This window comes from Carassius auratus, chromosome 18, assembly GCF_003368295.1.
Source record: "Carassius auratus strain Wakin chromosome 18, ASM336829v1, whole genome shotgun sequence".
NCBI classification, from domain to species: domain Eukaryota; kingdom Metazoa; phylum Chordata; class Actinopteri; order Cypriniformes; family Cyprinidae; genus Carassius; species Carassius auratus.
In genome coordinates this window covers 11832491-11852691 of record NC_039260.1, presented here as the reverse complement: position 1 = coordinate 11852691, position 20201 = coordinate 11832491, and the positions used below count along the sequence as shown (strand labels likewise).

Genomic DNA, 20201 nt, shown 5'->3' with positions numbered 1-20201 from the left:
AACTCGAGTGCAAAATTGATACGAATAAATATCATTTGTAACATATTTCAAAAGTTATTTATTTAAATTTATTAAAAAATATATATATAATTCATTTATTTAAACTTTATCTTTCCATTGAGGTGGAAAGTATACACTGAAAAAAATCGGTAGAAAAACGGATAACAACAAACACAACACTTAAAGCTACAACCCTAAAAAAACAACTCAATGTATAAAACAAAATAAAACTAGGCTAAAATACCTCTGAATATGAAAGCAGAAAATTCCTTCAAATACACACCGTCCATTGGGTTCTGCTTTTACAGAATAAAGCATGTTTGGAAAAAGAACAGCTAGAAAGTCGTTGTGAATATATTTATTTTGTAGACATTTCGTTTACAAGAAAAACTGGACGTCATACAAAGATATTAAGATAGGACAGTACACCAAGATTTCACAGTCTATGTAACAATATGAAATGTCCTTCTCCATTCATTAAAGGGCTAGAAATATAGCATAAAGTCAAATGAAATGGAGAAAGGGTGAAAAGAGAAAGAATGTAGAACGGCGGATTATATAATTCACAAGAGCTGTTCAGTATGTATTAAATATGCTGTTCAATATGAGAACTTGAAGCAGTCATGGTGAGGAAAACACTCTTAAATCAAGAGTGTCGTAAACCAATAACCTCAAATCTCCCAGACACCTCTATCATCGGCACTCTTAATCAAGAATATACGAAGACAAACAGTATTGAAAAAGCACCATATCATTTCTGAAATGTTATGTGGTGATTCTTATTACACCTAACTTTCATTTCCCCTCAAAAAAGTGGTTGTAATATGAGACTAATATTTCACTCATTTTATACTGAAGGCAATCTTCAAATGTGCATTAGAAAGTGAAACAGTTCACCTATCAAATGACACTCACAAAACCCAAGAGGTACTGACATTTTACATCCTCATAATGCATAACCATCCCGTTACTGAGGTCTGAGCAGAGTAAATCTTACGCAAGGTATACTGGAAAAGACAAAACAAATTGTCTCAATTCTTCACTGTGACACTGTAGCATAAAGGATGACTTTTATCATACAATTCAGTTGATTTGCTACATGGTTCTCCTAGAGTATCTGAAATATTGCATTCCACTGTGTCAATTCAAAGCACGGTGAATTTGAAAATACCTAGGACGGTCATAGCTAGAACATGACTGTGCAGTTCAATCTATACAAAGAGTTTTTGTAAAGTGGAAGACCACAGAGTCACTGATACTGTATCATTTAACCAACATCTCATGCTATCGTCTCGGAGTCGGATACAGTAACAAAATGTTTTGGCGTAGGAGTAACAAAAGCACCAACAGCTGAAAAATCGAAACAACATAAAACTGTTGTGACTCACAATAACGTCTTTTGAAGAAAAGTGGAATTGATATCAATGTAATGGAGCGTGGAGCTGTTTGACAATGTGCTTTCTAATATCAGATAACATCCCACTTTGTGAAATCACAGCTCGGGCTTCATTACGTCACTGTTCGAGATGCCTTAATTCGGTTTTCATTGCCAAATGAGAACATAATTTCATCAGAAATCTCTGTTGGAAGGACTTCACGCAGTTGTCTCCATTTCAGCTTAAATTTGATGCTCTGGGTCTAAATTCAACCAACAATACAATGGTGCACCTGTGTATATAAATGTAGCATGAAAAGGCATTTCGATTTAAACGACTGTACAAATATTTTCATTTCCGCCCCATAAAGCACTCCACACGATGTAGCCCAAGTCAATAGGAACAATGGACCTCATCTGATTTTAAAATACTTCCATCTGTGTATGACGTAGACATGCATAATGTTCTGATCATGTCTGTAACGTGAATTAATAAGGGCTGGCTGAAGTTGTCCATCAAGCCCTGAATATCACACACACAAGCCAAAAGAGCAGACAGCACACACTGGACATGATAAATCAATGCAACACCACTGCTTGAGAAACACAGCTGAACATCAGATGCTCATCTAGAATACATTGAGACACTCAATTCATATCTTCTTTTTTGACTGATTTATTTATGCATTTATAGATATTTTGCGTCCAGTGTGTTTTGTCCACAGGGGTTGATGAAAAAGGGCTGTGGAACCAACCTAATTGACAAATCAAGCACAGATCAAATCTGTGATACATATATAACTCTATATGCGCCTCAGTTTCAATACAGTCATCATACATATTACACGTTTCGAAATGAAAGGCAGTGACAATGCTTTTCATATTCAGGGAAAGGCCGGCTGTTATAGTTTATTATAATATACTTTTTGTCCTTTTAGAAAAATATCTATGTTTAATCCAAAACCAAGTGCAAGCTCTCCCTTCTGTCTTCATTGACGAAAAAATAACATTTTCTGAACATTCATACATTACATTACAATCATTGTATATATATATACACACTGAATATGTATATATATGCATACATATTTTTATATATTTTATATATATAGTTTTAGACATAAAAAAGGTTCATAGTGCACAACATGCCTTTTTAGTTGCCAACAAGAGATAACTATGAAATAATAATAATAATAATAATAATAACCATAATAACAATATCTGTGATAACTGCAGTAAGACAACAGTAACAGATAGAAGGAGCAGCTAACAGCCCCACAAAATTCTTCTTTAAGTCGGCAGTAACGGCACAATCAAGAGCAAAAGAAGAAAAAGCATCAAGAAAAATCAGTAACTTAAAACATCAAAAACATTCACAGGAAAGTAAACGGTTCATATTCAAAAGCACATGCCGTCCTTTAGGCTGGCCACCGCTTTGTGTTCCTTCCATCCGCAGCCGGCATTTGTGCTTTTTTTTCCATTTTAACAACAACAACCCCCTTAAAGAAAGAAATCAACTGGAGATGTAGTACTCTGTGGCTTCCATTCACAATCAAAGCCTAGAACTGTGCTAAACCACAACCACAGCTCGAAGACGATGTCAAGGACTTTAAGAAGCACAGAGGCCACTCATCCAAAACCAAGAGGTTGTCCTTCTTTTCTCTTTTTCTTTTTTGGTTGCTCGTTATAATGCTCTTCAAACACAGAGTGTCGAGCCACTCTTGTATGTTATCATCAGGTAAGCCACTTTTGAGATCAGAGTTAATATATCATTGAAACACAGAATGAAACAAACAAAGAAACAAACAAACTCCTCTAACTTGCTCAAGAAAGGGGAAAGGGCGAGCACGCTGCGAAAACTCTCGGAGGACCGGCGGGAGATGAAAGGGAGAGCATAGTCATGCGAATACTCTCACCATCTCATACCTCCCGCCACATTCCAAGGGCTCTCCAAAACTCCTCCGCTGGCCTCGCCATAGTCTAGCCAGTGTGTCTCCGCTCATCCGCAATGAAATCCTCAGTGCTGGGAAGAAATAAAGAGTCCCTTTCCTTTAGCCAGTGTGGTGGCATCCGAGACGGCTGGTTCGTTTAGATTGTTTGAAATGTCTGAGGTTCCACTGTGGGCCGGTCCATGCGGAGGGAATTTGTGGTGTAGGGGTGTGGGCTGGCACTCACTCAAGGTTCCATGGGCTTTCAGGGTCCAACGGGCTCTCAGGGGCCGAAGACTTCAGAGAGAACCAGAGATACATAGAGACAGGAGAGAGGAGAAACAGATGTGGAGATGGACAACGGAGGGAGAGAAAAAAGAGAGAGATAGGTACTGTAGCTAGAGAGTGCGTGGTCATGTCCTTTTGTCACAGAAAGAGGTGTGGATGAACTGGATGGAGAAAGAAAGCATGTAGCAAGGTAGCCCGAAATGCAAACCAAAACCAAACAAAACCCACAAAGCAGTTCTGTGCCCCATTTTCTTTCTGCTTAGACAAATACACAGCAGGCACCTGGCGTGCATAGAGAGAGAAGAAGGAGATGGTACACCAATGTAAGCCAGAGCAGGAGAAGACAAAAGCAAGGGGGAGCGCGCCGATGTGCTTTCATTGTTATGTCAAATGTCTATGACAATTAAAGTGTGTGTGTGACTGTGTGTGTGTGCATGGGCTACTGACTCATCTTGATATTAAGCCTGAATTCATTGTGAATTAATATACACTTACATCATTTGATGAAGTCACTCAGACGCTAACGCATCTGGGCCTCGAAAGGTTTCGAATCGAAAGGCTTTAATGTTAAAGATCAGGTCAACGTCTGTGAGGTGTTTGCATCTGTGCATGAGCGTGTGCCGCTGTCGACAGGCAAGCAGAGCCAGAGAGACGCAGGGCTCTCAAAGTGCAAGAAGCGAGGGCGAGTTCAGGGAATCAGAGGACTGATCGCTGCTGCTGGTTCGCTGGTTAGCGCTGACCCCGCAGGCTCCCTCTGGGTAGGTGAACACAAATGAAGATGTGTATGAGGGGATGTAGCTGCCGGCGTCAGGGTTACCGCCACCGTCGGCAACAAGGCAAGGGCCGTCCGGCGCCGGCTGGCCCTGCCCATAGAAAGAACTAGAAAAGGCTACCTCCTGCATCATCCCTTGCTGCTGTTGTGCTGGGGCCGGCTGTGAGACCGGGACGTGGTGGTGGTGGTGGTGGGACGAGTAGGCGGGCGGCAGGTAGAAAGTGTCCTCCTTCACAGTCAAGCCCACCACGGAGACCGAAGGCGTCTGCGGGGACGTCTGTGGGAGCGGCAGCGGTGCGGGGGGCTGGTCCTGATAGGGAATTTTGCAGCCGGGTTGGTGGGCGACCAGGACGAACTCCAGGCGCTCCTTCTCCTTTTGCAGTTCGGATATTTCGGCCTCGAGCTCGGCCTTCTCCTCCTCCAACATGTCTGTCTCCTTGGGTTGGAGAGACAAGAGGAGGACACAAGGGGACAGAGATTATATAATCACATGAAATTTTACCATAGTATTTCAGACAGAGCTACTTCAGAAATACACGTTGCTATAGTTTCAGAGAGCGGCAACAAAATAAACTTGGAAAAAATGCTGTTTTCTTAATTGCCAGCTCCATACCCACAATATAATTACGGTGGGATTATGCACTCTTTGTTCTAATTACAATGCAGCATAATGCATGTGTGTCTTGGAATCATTTACAAACTATCATTGTAAAAATTATTGTGGTGTTACGAATCTGGTATTTATGCTGCCTTTGCATTCATCTGTTATTATGGATTAAATATTGTAATGTAAAAAGTGAGTTACAGCATTGCTCACCGACTGTAACCTGTCTGTGAGCTCACGCCGTCGGTGCCTACACTTAGCCGCAGCCATTTTATTTCTCTCTCGTCTAACACGTCTTTTCTCCTCCTCCTCCGGGGTGAGCTGGGAACAGAACAAATTTTATTTTTAATTTCTATTTTAAATCAAAATGTCAAATGACTAACCATGGCATCATGGTTCTCACTCACCGTTTCATCCCGTGCACGGCGACGGCTCCGAGACTGTCTCACTGGGCCAGGGGTGTCAGAGCTTGGTGGGGTGAAGCCTCCACCAGCTGAAAAGCTTGGGCCTGGCAGGTCATAAGGATCCAAAGCTACAGGCTGCGTCATGGTGCTAGAGCCCATGGTGCTTTGTCCTGGTGCCACTGAGGAGATGAGAGTGGGCTGCACCATCCACTGCAGATCCTGGCTGGTGGTGATGGCTGTTACTGTGGGCACAAATGAGCTGGGCATCTCCACCCCTGCCCCGGTGCCAGTTGACCCTCCACCCACCCCTACCCCGCCAGTGGATGATACACACTCCTGGAAACCAAAAACATAAACAATATGTAACTATGAACTCCACCAGCTTGCTGTAAATAAAAAAAAAAAAAGTGTTTTAGTTGTAGCAAAATTAATGTAGAGTGAAATAAATTCAAGGGAGGATTTCACATTTCCGTTTAGTCTAAAGGGATAGTTTGCCAAAACATTATAGATCTTTTCTCAACCAAAGGTTGTTCCAAACATGTATGAATTTCTTTTTTTTTTACCCCTGATGAACATGACAGAAGATATTTTGAAGAATGTGGGTAATCAAACAGTTGACGGTAACCATTGACTTCCACAGTATTTTTTTCCAATCTATGGAAGTCAATGGGGACCGGAAACTGATTGGTTACACACTCTTCAATTCTTATTTTATATTCAACAGAAAAAAGAAACGCATACAGGATCGGAACAGCATGAGGGAGAGTAAATGATGAACTTGAAGCACGGAAAAAAATACAATTAAATAAAATATAAAACAAACTTACTAAACTGTAAATACAATTAAAATGACAACTGAAAATCTGAAAATAAAATTTAATTCAAAATATTAACAGAGACTATATATCAATGATAGTAATATGCCAACTGATGTAAAGCTGTATTTTCCTCCATGCAAAGATAACAACTAAAGATCGGGTAAACAGGGGGAAAAGAGTAATAATAATGAAAAGCAACAAAAATATGTAACAGACATGGATCCTTATCAGAGATTTCTGTTTTAAAGCTGCTTTAAAATTCCAACAAATTACAAATGAGTGCCCAAATACAAGTAGTCTACATAAACTTCGTGGATATTATACGTTTAACCAATACTGTGAACAGCTATAAAAACATATTTAGGAGAAAGATCTAAATTGCTACGGTTTCATTTCTATTCTTTTTTTTCTTTTTCTTTTTTTTAGAAAAAGAAAGCTCAGTGATGCAAGTGTAAGTTCCATGTTTCATTAATATTCATATAAAAGCGTGTTAGGCAAATGCACACGCAGCACGCCGTAGCCAATAAGCGGCCTCTAATAGCCCCTCCCGTCCCTGATCCTCCGCCCCCGTCACACCCCCGGTGTTCCCCTTAGCAACGCAACGTAACACTCCAAAATAGAACGCATTGACGTCACGCCGAAGTCTGAGAAGCGAGAGCAGCAGCACTGAGCGCAGGGCGGAGCTTCGTGTGCAAACGTCGGAGAGTTCCACAGCTTTGTCATCTGTTTCGCGGCGTGCTGTAAACCCACCAAGTCGCTACCGGCCTGATTCCGCGCGCATGCTGACTTGTCAGTATTCTATTGAATTATATTCCGAATTTACACATATAAACACACTCGGACGGATTCAAATGCCTTCCCTTTGCAAAGTCGATGCGCTTCCCTAACAGAGACAAGCAAATCTCGCGGCTGCCGTGCTGCTTAGCAAAACAGTTTGAACGGACAAACACGATGTTTAAATGCGAATAAATACTGTGACTTACTTGCGGTGCGCCGGTGGTGGGCGGACTCCCGAAGGATTCCACGGACGACAGGTACTGAGATTCAAGAGAAGGAGATGAGCTTCCACGGGAGCCGGTGTCGGGGTCTCCGGGGAACCCCTGAAACATCTCCCCGGTGGAGCCGAAAGAAGCCGAAACACCTAGTGTGCCCGGCGAGAACGGGATGTCACCTGTCACCCAACAGAAGTCACATTGAAGCGCATTTTCGCAAGGGCATTAACTATTCGCTTTCATTTAATGCAACATAAAAAGAGAAAAGTGGATGCATTACATCTAAATATTTATATTATATTAAAGTCACCTACCGTAACAGGTTTTACTTGGGGTCTTCGTCAAGATGCCCTTAGTCTCTTTCCAAAACAGTTGCATTAAGACATCAATCCAGTTCCCTGCTGGAGGAAACTTCTAAAATCCAACCTCTTTTTGAATGACACTTCCCAGGCCGTAGTACAATCCGCGAAATGCGTGAAATATGCATTTATAAATCCATAAAATAATCCGGAATGTGTTTATTACAAACGGGAGTAGAAAGTGTTCGGTGTTTCGGCAGCGGCGCTTCGTCTTGTGAATGAAGCCTGAGAACGCATTGTAAAGTAGGGAGTCCTGGCTCCTCCTTTTACTGGTGTTCCGCTGACGTAGGTGCCCATATATGGTCCAAAAGCACTGTTTTTGTTTTCGGTATCTAAGCAATATGACGTGTAAGGGATTCCCTCACCCACAGAAAGAGACAGCTCGATCGCGGTCAAGAATAGATACGTTTACTATTACTTCCACAAGATATTTTTAATTGTTACATGGTTTTCATGGACAATATATAGAAACCACACGGTTTGCAAATATTTTTTACGTCAAAAAATGCATTTAGCCACCAGTATCCTTATGTAATATTTATGCAAAAAATGTTCTCTTTTTATTATAATATAGAGAAGAGATTAAAACCCCAGCTCTGTACACAGAATAATAATAACCAAATAAAGAATCTTGTTTAAAAAAAAGAAACATGGTAGGCTACTGACTTCTCTCTATATGAAAAACTATAGACTGCACAAAAACCATCCTGTCATATCATAATCCGTTTAAATAGTCGGAATAATTTACCCTTTCTTATCGATTTAAGTATGTAGCACTGCATGTTTTAACTTTGTAATTTTTACTTTCAACTGAAAGGCAACAGCACTTCAGTTTTTAATTTCAGTGGGTCTATAGTGTAGAAATATATGTAAATACATATTACAGCGCAAGAGAAAACACGTGGGCAGTGGTAAAGCTAATTAAAGAAGAATATTTTGCCGAGGTAGCGGTTAAGCAAAGGAGGGAAACCCGCTTTCAGCTGTTTTGACTCCACTGTAAACTTTCTCAACGACACGCCCCACGGAATCCCCGACACACTGGAGCTTTCTTCGTCGCTATGTCTTGATAACCGGTCGGAGCAGAGATTCACATTGGCCGTTGTGTATTGTGGGTAAGTTTGAGAGCTCTGCATTTTCTATTTTTTATTTTATGTTGTATAAATCTGCTCACCACATGCGCCAAAATTGGTTTAGCGTTGCTATATTCAAAGAAAATGTAGGCCTGCTTATTAAAAACCAGTTTAAAGACAATTACTTTTGTCAGAGTGAACAGCTGCTAAACTAAATGCTTAAAACGATTGGAATACTATGTACGGCGATCAACGGGATGTGTCAATTTCGCACTCGCGTTATTGTTCAGCAAAACAAAGCGCTCATTATTATGGCTGATAACCTCGCCATTTACAAGAAGCTATGTACAAGTTCCAAGTCGGGCAGTGGGCTGCAGTGACGGAAGTCATAGTGAGTGTCACATACTGTCACATTTCAATTCATGTAGGAACAAAGTTGATTCATTGCTCCGTATGTAAGGAAATGAGTGTGGCTGCTTGCTATTAAGGTAAAACTCAAATAAACTCGGGAGGTAAAATATGTCGAGATAAAACGTTCGAACCCCGGTGTTGGTACACCTCGACGGTGGGGAAGGGTGGGGATAACAACAATTAGTCAGCAACACTTGAACGTCAACGGCGGAGCACGCCGTGTCCTGTAGCAGACATTATAACGACTGAACAGCAATGACTAATGCGGAGTACTTTGATGTGCGGCAAACATTTTACCAATACCCGCCAGAACAATAAAAACCGGTGGTTACGTCAGAGAAATTATATGTGGGATGCTTAAAGATCAGCTAGATAGGGAGAAGTATCTATAGTTAGCTTTAAAACAGTGTAGCAGGTTTCTGAGGGACATCAGACACACACTTGATTAATGCATATTTCATGTTAATGTAATTTAGCTAAGGAAAAAAATTAGACTGAGCTGACTAGTCAAGATTTACTCACCCACATGCTGTCCTAAACCTGTATCACTGTTATTTCTTCCACAGACCTCGAAGGGTAATGTTAGACAGAATGTCAGTTGCAGTCACCATTCACTCTCATTGTAGTGAAAGTGAACGGTGACTGAGACTGTAAGTCACTAACACCTCTGTCTTTTTGTTTAACAATAGAAGAAAAAAAATGCGTACATGTTTGGAACAACATTAGTGTAAGTAAATGATGACTTTTTAGTTTGGGGGAACTGTCTCTATAAGTTCCGTTGCTCTACTGCACCAGAACGTTTCCATTCCAGTTCAAGCAATGTACAGACGAAGGGGAACAATACAGAAACAAACTTCTTTTAACCGTCTCACATTTTGTGGTTTAACGCAAAATAAACTAACGTTAAACGGATTCTTAAAGCAAACAACCCTATGAATTACAACCAACCCAGCGTGTGTATACAACGTCTCGTCACCGTGGAAACGCCGTTCCCGCACGTCTGACGCAAGGACGTCACGAAGATTGGTACTTTTTTTGTTTTTGCTGCGTAGCAACCGGTTTCCGTGGTAACCCTTAAAGGGGCGGAGAAGTGGTTTAATGTTGCCTGTGAGGTTTCACAGACTTGAGGGAAAGTGCGCTTTCATGTTTACATTCTTTTGACGAGATCTTTAGAGGCGAGTATTTCGGTTTTTACATTTAGACCACACAATAGACTTAGTTGCCATTAATGTTTGCAGTAGTAAGCCCCTTTAGCCATGTAACGTTAGCCAGTGTGCTAATCGTCCAGTTTAACTTGCATGACTGTGCAACGTTGCAGACGAATGGTAGCTGTCATGTTGCTAAAAAAGTAACGTTAAATTACAGATCTGCACTGTATCATAATCATGCTCGCATGCTCGATTATAGAGACACACATCGAAATGTGTATAATCTGTCGGATAGTTAGTCTCCTGCAGTCTTGTTAGCCAAGACAGTCTGCTAGAAAAGAAAGCAACGTTACAAAAAAATCGTTTCACAATCGAAAGTCGTACTTCCTTTATCTTTTACGCTACTGAAGCCAACTAGTTTGACTGTTTCTGTTTAGTCATTTTAGGTTTGCATAAAGACTAACGGCTAGTCTTTGTCTTTTAGGCGTCTTTGTTTTAAAGTTGTTTACGTTGTATAAAACAACAGTCCACGAGTTATAAAACTATAACACTAAAGAATTCATTTTAATTTCGTACTGAATGCACTGACTTGAGTTTTTAATAATTTAAACATGCTTACATAACAGGACAGTATAATGTTAATATAAAAAAAAAAAAAAAAAAAAAAACACTGAACTCATTTGCGAACAGTGGTTTATTTTTAATATTTTGGCATTTAATGCATTATCAATTTCTTAATTTCTTTATATCTCTCAGTTTATTGCTATTAATTAGAAAATTAAATAAATAATACAGAATTTCACTATAATTAAAGCTTGAAGCAGGTTAGGGATGGAACAGAATGCCATGTTCTTGACAGCTTTTTAAAAAATGTGGCACCATTCCATGAAAAACAGCATGTGTCATGTAACATTAGTGTACCAACTATGCAAATGTTATAAAACTAATGCTCATAAGTATCAAGAGACTGTAATTTAACTGTTGTATATTGTGTATAATGCTTAGAGTAGTCTTTCTGCTGTCCCCTTCACCTAACTGATTATGTTGTATCCTACACTAAAATATTTGAGTAGTAAAACTCAGTACTTTCAGGACAGTGGTTTTCAATCCTGGTGGGAGCCACAGCATTGCTAATTTTGTATGTCTTCCTTATTTAACACAATTGTTTCAGATCATCATCTTGTTGGGAGCTGAACCGAGAATGGCACATAAGAACATACCAGTGCTGTGGGCCACCAGGACTCGAAATGACTGATTTAAGAGATGCAGTTTGTGCTGTAAGTGTACTGAAAAAACGAATATTGATAAAAATTATTAATGACCATTGGCAGTCTAGCTGTTCCAAAGACAGAAACTGTGGTGAGAAAGTTGTTATGAAGTAAAAAGAAAAAAGACTTGCAGTGTGAACTGATTGTCATTAAAGCTCTAGTAAAACGGAAGTGTAAAAAATCTGAAATAACGCCATTTCCAAGATCATCTTAAGCAGAAGAGCATACAGGCCGAATTTATGAGGCAGCCTAAGGTTTAGGTTTTATATTAATGTTTAAATTGCTTCACTGAACAAATGCTTCATCTTATTTGTTTTAATTTATTTGCACATTTTTCATACTTATGAATTAGTATGTGCACCTATGTAGAAACAAAATGTATTCTTTTTAAATGTTTGTTAAGTAAGTTAACCTACGAGATGACATATAGGCAGGCTATTTGGCATGCTGACATGGCCAGTAACTAATCAATCAGCGATTATCATCATGTTTTGTTGTTTCTTAGGTGACTGGAGTTTGTGTGGTACTGGCAGAACAATGAATAGGAAAATGTGTTTATTTGCATTTCAGTTCAAACAACCCAATTTCACTCCACGCTTTTGGTTGTTCTCATGCATTCATTTGGCTTTATGCAAAAAATAAAGCTTTAAACCATTTTCCTGGTTTGGCAGTACTTCAGAGCCATATTGTCTGCTTTGGTCTGTTTGTTTTCTTGGATTAACCCGGGCCATCTTGCTCCAGAAAAGTTCCATAATGCAGCGGAGCGCTGTATGCTTTGTTTACCCGACACGTTCTGTTTTCGTCTCTCTGGTCTTTGTACAGTTTGAACCCCTGCAGCAATCACGAGAACGTCTTGTTTCCTGGGGAGGCGGGACATGTTTGCCTGGTTCCCTGCCCAAAATATTTGTAACCAGGCAACAGCTAGGCCCATCCCACAATAGCTCTGTGCTGTTGACACCCCTCTTGGCACCCCCTTGCCGTTGCATAACCTCTTTCTCTAACTTCCCAGCACCACAAATCAAAATTAGGAGGAGTTTCATAAAACTCTGCACGTTCTCAAAGAAAACGAACAATCAATGTGAAGTTGACTCGTATTTCTTCTGTTTTATTGTCCTGAACCTTTACTGCATGAACTTCGTAGAGTTTACTCTTTGGGCTTGGACTGCCATGTTTGCACAGACGCACGGAGTTGCAAAGAGCCGGAACATCTGCTGTTGAACTGAAAGTGACTGTCTGCTGCTGTAACCTCTATTAACATGGGGTTTGTTTACACAGACTTTGGCTACCCAGTAGACATTTTAGTTGCTGAAAAAATGCTAAAGAGTAAGGAAATAGTTTTATACATGTGGCTGTTGAGAATATGAACTTGAATCTTACTTTACTGGTCTGCAGGCTGGTTTTGAGCAGGGTTTTTCAGACTTATTTCTTTAAACCAATGAATTTCTATGAGTTTCCCAGATGTTAACTGGATTTTGTTTACAACAGTTCTTGAGGGTGTGAATTAAAATACGATTTAGAATTTTATTCTGTGTTTTGTCTTATTTATTTAATGAGGGACCATACACATTAAAAATATGTAACAGATGGGTCAGATTTATCCAAAAAGGACTAATTTTCATCCACTAATAAAAGAAGATATTTTGAAGAATGCTGGTAATCAGACCATGTTTATGGTCCACATTGACTATAGTATTTCTTTCCCTGCCTTGGAAGTCAGTGAGGACCAACAAGGGTTTGGTTCTTTAAAATATATTCTTTTGTGTTCATAAGAAAGAAGCTTATAAAGGTTTGGAACAACATGAGGGTGAGTAAATGATGACGAAATTGTCATTTTGGGGTGAACTATTCCTTTAAAGACAATGAACAGCATTCTTCTTGTGGCTTCTTCAAATTTTTGTGGGCCCTGAGCTCCATGTTAAGAGCAAATTTTTTAAGGGTTTTGGGCACTTTTTCAGATGATCTAAACCAGATAGGGAGACCATCTCAAACCACTTCAAACCACCTCAAAACTATAGAAACTACAAATTTCAACATGCATTAAACATTCAACATTCCTGTCTTCCTTGTCGTTTTGATTCTTTTGGATATCTGTTATTTATATTAGCTTTGTTCATCATGAAACAAGTCTCTTTTACTCTCCATTTTTCTTCTTTCTCATAAATGGGGAAACTCTCAGTCGTGTCTGGAAACATCTGGAGGGGCAGACAGCATGAGGTCATTGCTCTACCTCCCTGCGCTCTCATTGTCCGGGTTCGCCACGCGTGTACGTCTGTCTGCACTGAAAGAAAGCAAGAGCGAAGCTGTGGAATTTACATTTTTGTAGAAAACAGAGTCTTGTGATTGGCTCCCCTGCTTCTGCCTTCATTTTCCTGATAACTTGTTTAGAGAAACTGGATTTCAACTTGCCGCTTTAACAAATCTCAGGTGGCTGAAGGCACAAATATAAGAAAAACGGAGGAACAAACTCAGGATCTGATATTTGAAATATTGGCATCTGTGCTTCCATGAAGAACCTCTCACAAAAGTTCTCACTAAGAAAAAACGTGTTCTTTTAAGATCTGTTCCCTGAAAGCGAAGCTAAAATGGTTCTATGTCAATGCATGTTTCTTCATAAACATCCCAAAGGTAACAGCATGGTCTGGATGACCCTGACCTACATAGTCAAGTATTTTCGATGACTACATTGCCCAATATTAGACCGCAGACCAATCACGGCGAGTTATGTGACCAACTACACTTCTCCATTACATTCATGACTTCCTGTCTGGATATCTGTCTCTGAGCGGTCGAGGAAAATGCGAAGGAAAAGGAAACTGCGTGCTGTCTTTGATAATCGATGGAACATTTTTAAACTCGTTTTCCGCATTCCGATCATAATCAGACCGCAGGAATGCGTTTTAGGAAATAAACACTGATAAGTGCCTGAACAGGGCCGAGGTTTTAAATCTGCTGAGAACGTCACACGGCAATTTAAATTCGCCATCGGCAGTTGTCTGTCTTAATCCAGCTATCACTGGCACTCCATTGTGTGGAAGAACATGAATTGCCATTTTGTTCTATGTAAGACTGTGCAATCTGGCGGGCTAAAGCATTACTGAAATGCAATCAGTGGGTTTGGTATTCAGCAGCGTAGTGTGACTCAGGCAGCGTAAACCTCAAGCGCGTCAAACATAGCCTACTTTCAGCAGGCCACATGCCAGACAGAGAGGCACAGCGCTGGATAAGAGAGAGAGATTGCACTCTTTCTCTACCTCCTCTCTGCATATACATCTCCAGCAATTCTTTCTCTCAACCCCCACATTCTCTCTCCTGCTCTTCTCATCCATCTCCCCCACTCCTCCAATGCTTATGCAACAGTTGCCCTATTTTTATGGGGGAGGTTGTGATGGGAAGAGAGATTGAAAGAGCAGGTGGGAGGGAATGATGGAGATAGGAGGAAGGGGGGTCCAGGAGCGCTGTCTGTGCACACTGCACACGTCAGGTGGAAGACAAACTGTCCCTTTCTGAACCCACCCCAACCCACCCCTCCACTCTTCTTCTCCGTCATCGCCTCCACCCCCCACCACTCACCCACGGTCGAGTCAACATGAACCTTGTTTTCTGAAACACCTGCAAGATTGGCGTTTATTGCGATTGAGGCAAGAGTGTAAGGTTGCTGTGGGACTCCAAATAAAATATCATTTAGGACTATGCTTTAACACAATCAAAAGGGAAAACCTGTATGTTTTTTTTTTCTTCTTTTGATGAACCCTAAAGAGAAGATATTTTAAAGCATGTTGGAAGAAAATATGGAAGTCAATGGCTACCGTCAGCTGTTTGCTTACCAACATTCTTAAAAATATCTTCTTTCTTGTTCAGTAGAAGAGAGAAGCTCTTGCAGGTTTGGAACAGCTTGAGGGTGAATGCATGATGAAAGTTTTAATTTTTGTGTGAACTATCCTTTAAGTATCTCATTGCTTTGAAGAAACACCTGGACACACTTGTTTGTCTGTCAAATCTAGGAAACTTTCTTAGCAAGACATATAATCACAAATATCACCCACAGGTGAAACACACCCTCGTTTGTTAAAGTATTACTTCATTACTGCAGATTTGTGTTTGTGTTTGCATTTCCGTTGTGTTTTGAAGCAAAAATCTGTTTGTTATTTTAGAACTGCACTTAATTTAGGTTACAAGAGCTTGTAGAAGAAAAGAGCACTGTGTTGTATTGAAAAAGAGAGGAGCATCAGTGAGTAAAAAGTCCAGAAATTCAAAATTTTTAGTATATTTCACATATTCACGGTTTATAAACTAATAGCAAAATGTAATTATTGGCAAGAGCCCTGATCTATGTATTATATAAAAATAAGTCAATATATAAGTCAAGAATATGGTTTAGTAAGATTGAATCAAATTGAATAAATGGGGCAACTCTATGATCAGAGGCTTACGAGACCTGAGCCCAACTTTTTGTCTGTAAATTCAAGGTAAACAGAATCTAACACCTTATTTAAATTGACAAACGAAATCGGACTGAGGGTTACACAACAATACGACATGTTTAAACAGACTGAACATTTATCCCTCACAGCCCTGTTTCATTTGCATCCAACTGAATACATCCTCCACTTCAAATAGTCCAAAGAGTGTTAAAATGTGTCTCTGAAAGCTGAGGCTCACTGATTCATGCAGGTGAATTTTGTAACACCATAACAGCGACGTCTCAGACTAGAGCAGTGGTTCTTAACCGCAGGCCTAAAGGGCCTCAGCAAACTTCCAAGGATGACACAGGATGATGTAGAATAATACATCATTAATATTATATTAATACTTAATATTATTAGCATATTAAAATAATATTATTCTAATCTAAATGAAATTAAAAAAAATTGTTTTGTTTTTATTGATGAACATACAGTTCTGGAAGAGAACCTAACTTCTGAAATCACAAAATTAATCATGGTAACTTATTAATGTGCCCCTGTTAAGAATGTTTGAAATTACCTTTCATGTAGTGTGAAACACAGCTTTAAGTGAATCAAAATTTTCTTCCAAAGTTTTAAATCTGAAAGCGCACCGTATAAAAAGTTATTGAGTCGATTCTGAATCATTGAAACGAGTCGTTTTTTAAAACAATTCTCAAGCCGTTTCATGGTGATGTCAACATGAAACATTAATATATTGCCCGCCCACCTGTTGGTCTGAATGAAATTGCAAATGCATTTTTTTACCACTAGGTGCAGCTTTTGGAACGGTAAAAAATAGCGGTTTCCCCAGGAACGGATGTACAGTACACAAAGCAGCACTGTGCTCACAAGCTGCTATTTCAGGCATTACAGACGATGAATTGGAAATGAGACCAGTCGACCAATCACCGCAGATTAGCGTAATACAAAAGGAGGGGTATGGAAAAATTGATCTTTGAGCAAATTGTTCGGGCGTCCTTGAGTAAGTAAGGTCAAAATAAATGCATATAATAAGACAATAAGACTAAAAAACCTTTCATGCATGTCAGCTCAAAACTGAAATAAGAGCCTTTTAACCTATAATATGGAAATTTTAAATTAACCGTGTTCATTTAAAGGGGTGGTTGACTGGGTTTTTTATAAGCTTGATTGTGTTTATGGGGTGCAGTCTAACATGTGTTCATGAACATTATTTTTTACAAAAATATAATTTTATTCCACACCGATCTGTACTTTCTCTGACAAAAACCTCAATTTATTTCCTGTTATTATGAAGCCCCTCCCTCAGAAATATACGATGGGCTGAGATTGGTCAGCTGGCTCAGTGTGTTGTGATTCGCTAAACCGCCTCAAGTGCGTCTGAACCTCTGAACATCCCTCCCCTCTAAAGCTTAAAATGTGCTCCAGTTGTATTGCGAACAATGACGTCCTTTATATTGCTTATCAATTGGAGCCCGATTGAGACACAGAGAATATTAATGAAGAGGATCGCGCAGAACCTGTTCAAGCATGGCTCTTCTTGATATATTTGGTTGTTGTTTATATAAAAAAATGGGCAAAACTAAAATATAAGTACATAAACCGATTAATCGATTAATCATAAAAATAATCGACAGATTAATCGATTATCAAAATAATCATTAGTTGCAGCCCTAGCCATCTGTATGATTTTCTTTCTTCTGTGTAACATAAAATAAGATATCTTAAGGTTAAGGGGTTCAGTGTTGTTTAGTTCCCAATATTCTTTCTAATATATTTTGTATTACACAGAAGAAACACAGACCGTTTTGGAATGACATGAGGGTGAGTAATAAATAATGACAGGATTAACATTTTTGCATGGACTACCGTTTTAAGTGAAATGCTTTGGAACCAAATACTCTAGTAAATGTCCCAAACTATTTTCATCGCACATGGAGAGAGATCACATAATCCCATATTTTAATTAGGCAGGAGCGGTTATAAATTTGGCAGATGACAGCTGAGTAGATCAAAAATGTTTACTAGGGCTGAGGTGAAGTTCTAAACATTTGCTCTTATAAAAATAGCTGCATAGGGTAATATAAACTGCATATTGGTTTTAGTTTCTTTAGTATTAAGACTAAATGCCTGGGGGGGGCATTCATTTTGGTTATTAGAAGGTTGATATAGAAGATTCAAGATAATCTGAGATCTGAAGCTTCTTTGAGCACCGTGTTCATACACAAACTTTTCCGTGTGAAATATAGGCTACTATATGGATAAATGACAACAGCAATCCTCTAACACGAACAGCCAGAATTTCTAGACCAAGTTCCTGGGCGTATGCATATAGTCTTAATAACTGAGCAATTTAGGCAACACCGCACTTTTGTCATTATACTGAACTAAAGACACCTCAGTCTATAATTATATAGCATTAATGCACCTTTAACAGTGCAATTATGAGCAATTACGATAGCTTTTATTCCATAAATACAGAAGTAGTGAGTTAGCGATTAGAAGAGGGATGTGAGGAGAAACCTTCTTTTTGATTACCAGCCTATTACTTTAATATCATATAACCATTTTAATCTTTTCCTCCTGCCCAACATGCCACCTCACCGCAGTGGGCACACAAATACCAACACCATCCATGCATTTTTGTTAAAAACATGCATAAACTCTCAAGTGCAGAATAATTTCACCCCAGTTTCATTAATGCGTCAGCCCTTAATGAGTTGACGTAAAAGTGAACACATTTAACTAAGTAGTCAGCGTGGGGGCAAACATTCAAATGCAGTTTGAGTGACGCATTAGTCAGTGTGTGATGCACTCACACCCAAAGAGTTGACATTTTACCCATATTGTTGTTGTTCGTAAGCACTGACTCCCAAACACTCTCTTCATTTATAGTGCAACGACTTTACGCGAAAACGACCGTCCGACTGATGCACATTCTCAGGGTGATGAAGCTGAAATATGACACAGTTGCCCCGTAAATTCACGAAATACTAAATATCTATAAATACACCCTGTGACATCAGTTTCAGTAGTATTGTGTTCTCCAGCCAGGTCTAAAAATGCGTCTTGGCAGTTTACTTTAAAAAGGCACCTTCCTTAAGGAGCTTCCACTCTGGAAAGCGCTCCCACACACGCTGCACTACAACTCTGGAGCTATTCCTGTAGCCACCCCCATAGAACTGTACCAAATTGCCGGCAAGAAATAGAGGCAAAGCATGTCACTGCGGCGCACCAATGGGATCAGTTGGGGGGAATGAAGCCAGGGGTGACGGAGAAAAGAATGATAACATGGCCACAGATGGAGGGAGGTGGATAAAGGTTGGAGGAATTTATTCACTCAAGGCTGCGATTGTGAATCAGTCGATGTCACACAAACACATGTTCGGCATGCTGCTGTGCCTGTTTCCTCCTTAGTAATTAGATTCAGTCAAAGCAAATGTTCTATCTGCCAGAAACCCCATTCTAATTCTTTGGTTATTTTAGGCTGCGCTTCTCAGAATGGAAACTCCACACATTTTTGATATTTCTGGCCATCTGTCATCTTGGCTTTTATGCATTCAGGTGGGCAAACTTTTTAATAGATACAAATCAGCGGCGCGCACACAGCGAAAGGTTCAAAACATCAGTCATTGCGTCAGAGACGGATTTCACATCTCAATGAAGGGGAGAAGCTCTTTTTTAGGTTTATTAATTATTCTGCATGATAATATTGTTATCATTGTATTACTACTAATAATTAATCGCAACAAATGAATTTCCAACTACATAACAACAAGCAAATGAATATGTCTCAGCTATTTTTAAGCCAAGTTCAATATTTGTAAGGAAGCTATGTGAATAACCTTGGTCTGCTGTGTTTTTGGCAGAGACTTTCATTCTATCCACAGGAAAACACTAACCTTCAGTTTTTTTTTAATACTTAATACTTCTATTTTAAGCCAAATCACTGATAAACAATTGTGACTGCTTTGGAATGGTGTGTATTTAGTGGCAAGGCATGCATTTTGTGGTTTTAAAGTGTGGTATTCATTATTATTATTCTTACTTTAATGATAAGTGACCTTTCATGGGTTTTGTTTTATTTCTAGAGTCCCAGATGTAATTGTAAAGTAGAATTTTAAGATTGGTGAACTATATATATATATATATATATATATATATATATATATATATATATATATATATTATTTAAATGCAAGACTGTGCATTAGTAGATGCCATATAATTATGAATCCTTTACACAAACTGTGATGGCGCATTTCCACAGTTATTACCATCATAAATCTTGCAATTTTTTTATATATTTTTTTTTATAACACTATACTCTTGTTTTATTA

General features: G+C 39.3%; 1 protein-coding gene and 1 long non-coding RNA gene across 4 annotated transcripts; one reads left to right on the top strand and one right to left on the bottom strand.

The window, feature by feature from the left end:
• Nucleotides 1-343: 343 nt before the first annotated feature.
• On the bottom strand, nucleotides 344-7753 carry LOC113118461 (protein fosB-like). Of its 3 annotated transcripts, none has more exons than XM_026287666.1 (6): nucleotides 7496-7753; nucleotides 7173-7360; nucleotides 5375-5707; nucleotides 5181-5288; nucleotides 4485-4799; nucleotides 344-4345 (listed from the first exon to the last, which is right to left on the bottom strand). In XM_026287666.1, the coding sequence occupies exons 1-6, from the start codon at nucleotides 7557-7559 to the stop codon at nucleotides 4280-4282; spliced, it is 1074 nt and encodes a 357-aa protein (XP_026143451.1). In that variant the 5' UTR covers nucleotides 7560-7753; the 3' UTR covers nucleotides 344-4279. The 3 variants fall into 3 exon arrangements, with proteins under 3 accessions (XP_026143451.1, XP_026143452.1, XP_026143450.1); XM_026287667.1 differs by having other exon boundaries at nucleotides 344-3600; XM_026287665.1 differs by having other exon boundaries at nucleotides 344-4799.
• Nucleotides 7754-7928: 175 nt separating this feature from the next.
• LOC113118462 (uncharacterized) lies at nucleotides 7929-16455 on the top strand. Its single transcript, XR_003294323.1, has 3 exons — nucleotides 7929-8652; nucleotides 11341-11446; nucleotides 11943-16455. It is a non-coding gene; the product is annotated as an uncharacterized LOC113118462 (long non-coding RNA).
• The last annotated feature ends 3746 nt before the right edge of the window (nucleotides 16456-20201 follow it).

What these genes read in the sequence shown, in the direction of transcription:
- LOC113118461 (XM_026287665.1), bottom strand. Translation starts at nt 7,559, where the DNA reads ATGCAACTGTTTTGGAAAGAGACTAAGGGCATCTTGACGAAGACCCCA. An exon ending in CCCAAGTAAAACCTGTTACG is followed by an intron (nt 7,361 to 7,495) that starts GTAGGTGACTTT and finishes GTTGGGTGACAG; the next exon opens with GTGACATCCCGTTCTCGCCG. An exon ending in CCACCACCGGCGCACCGCAA is followed by an intron (nt 5,708 to 7,172) that starts GTAAGTCACAGT and finishes TTTGGTTTCCAG; the next exon opens with GAGTGTGTATCATCCACTGG.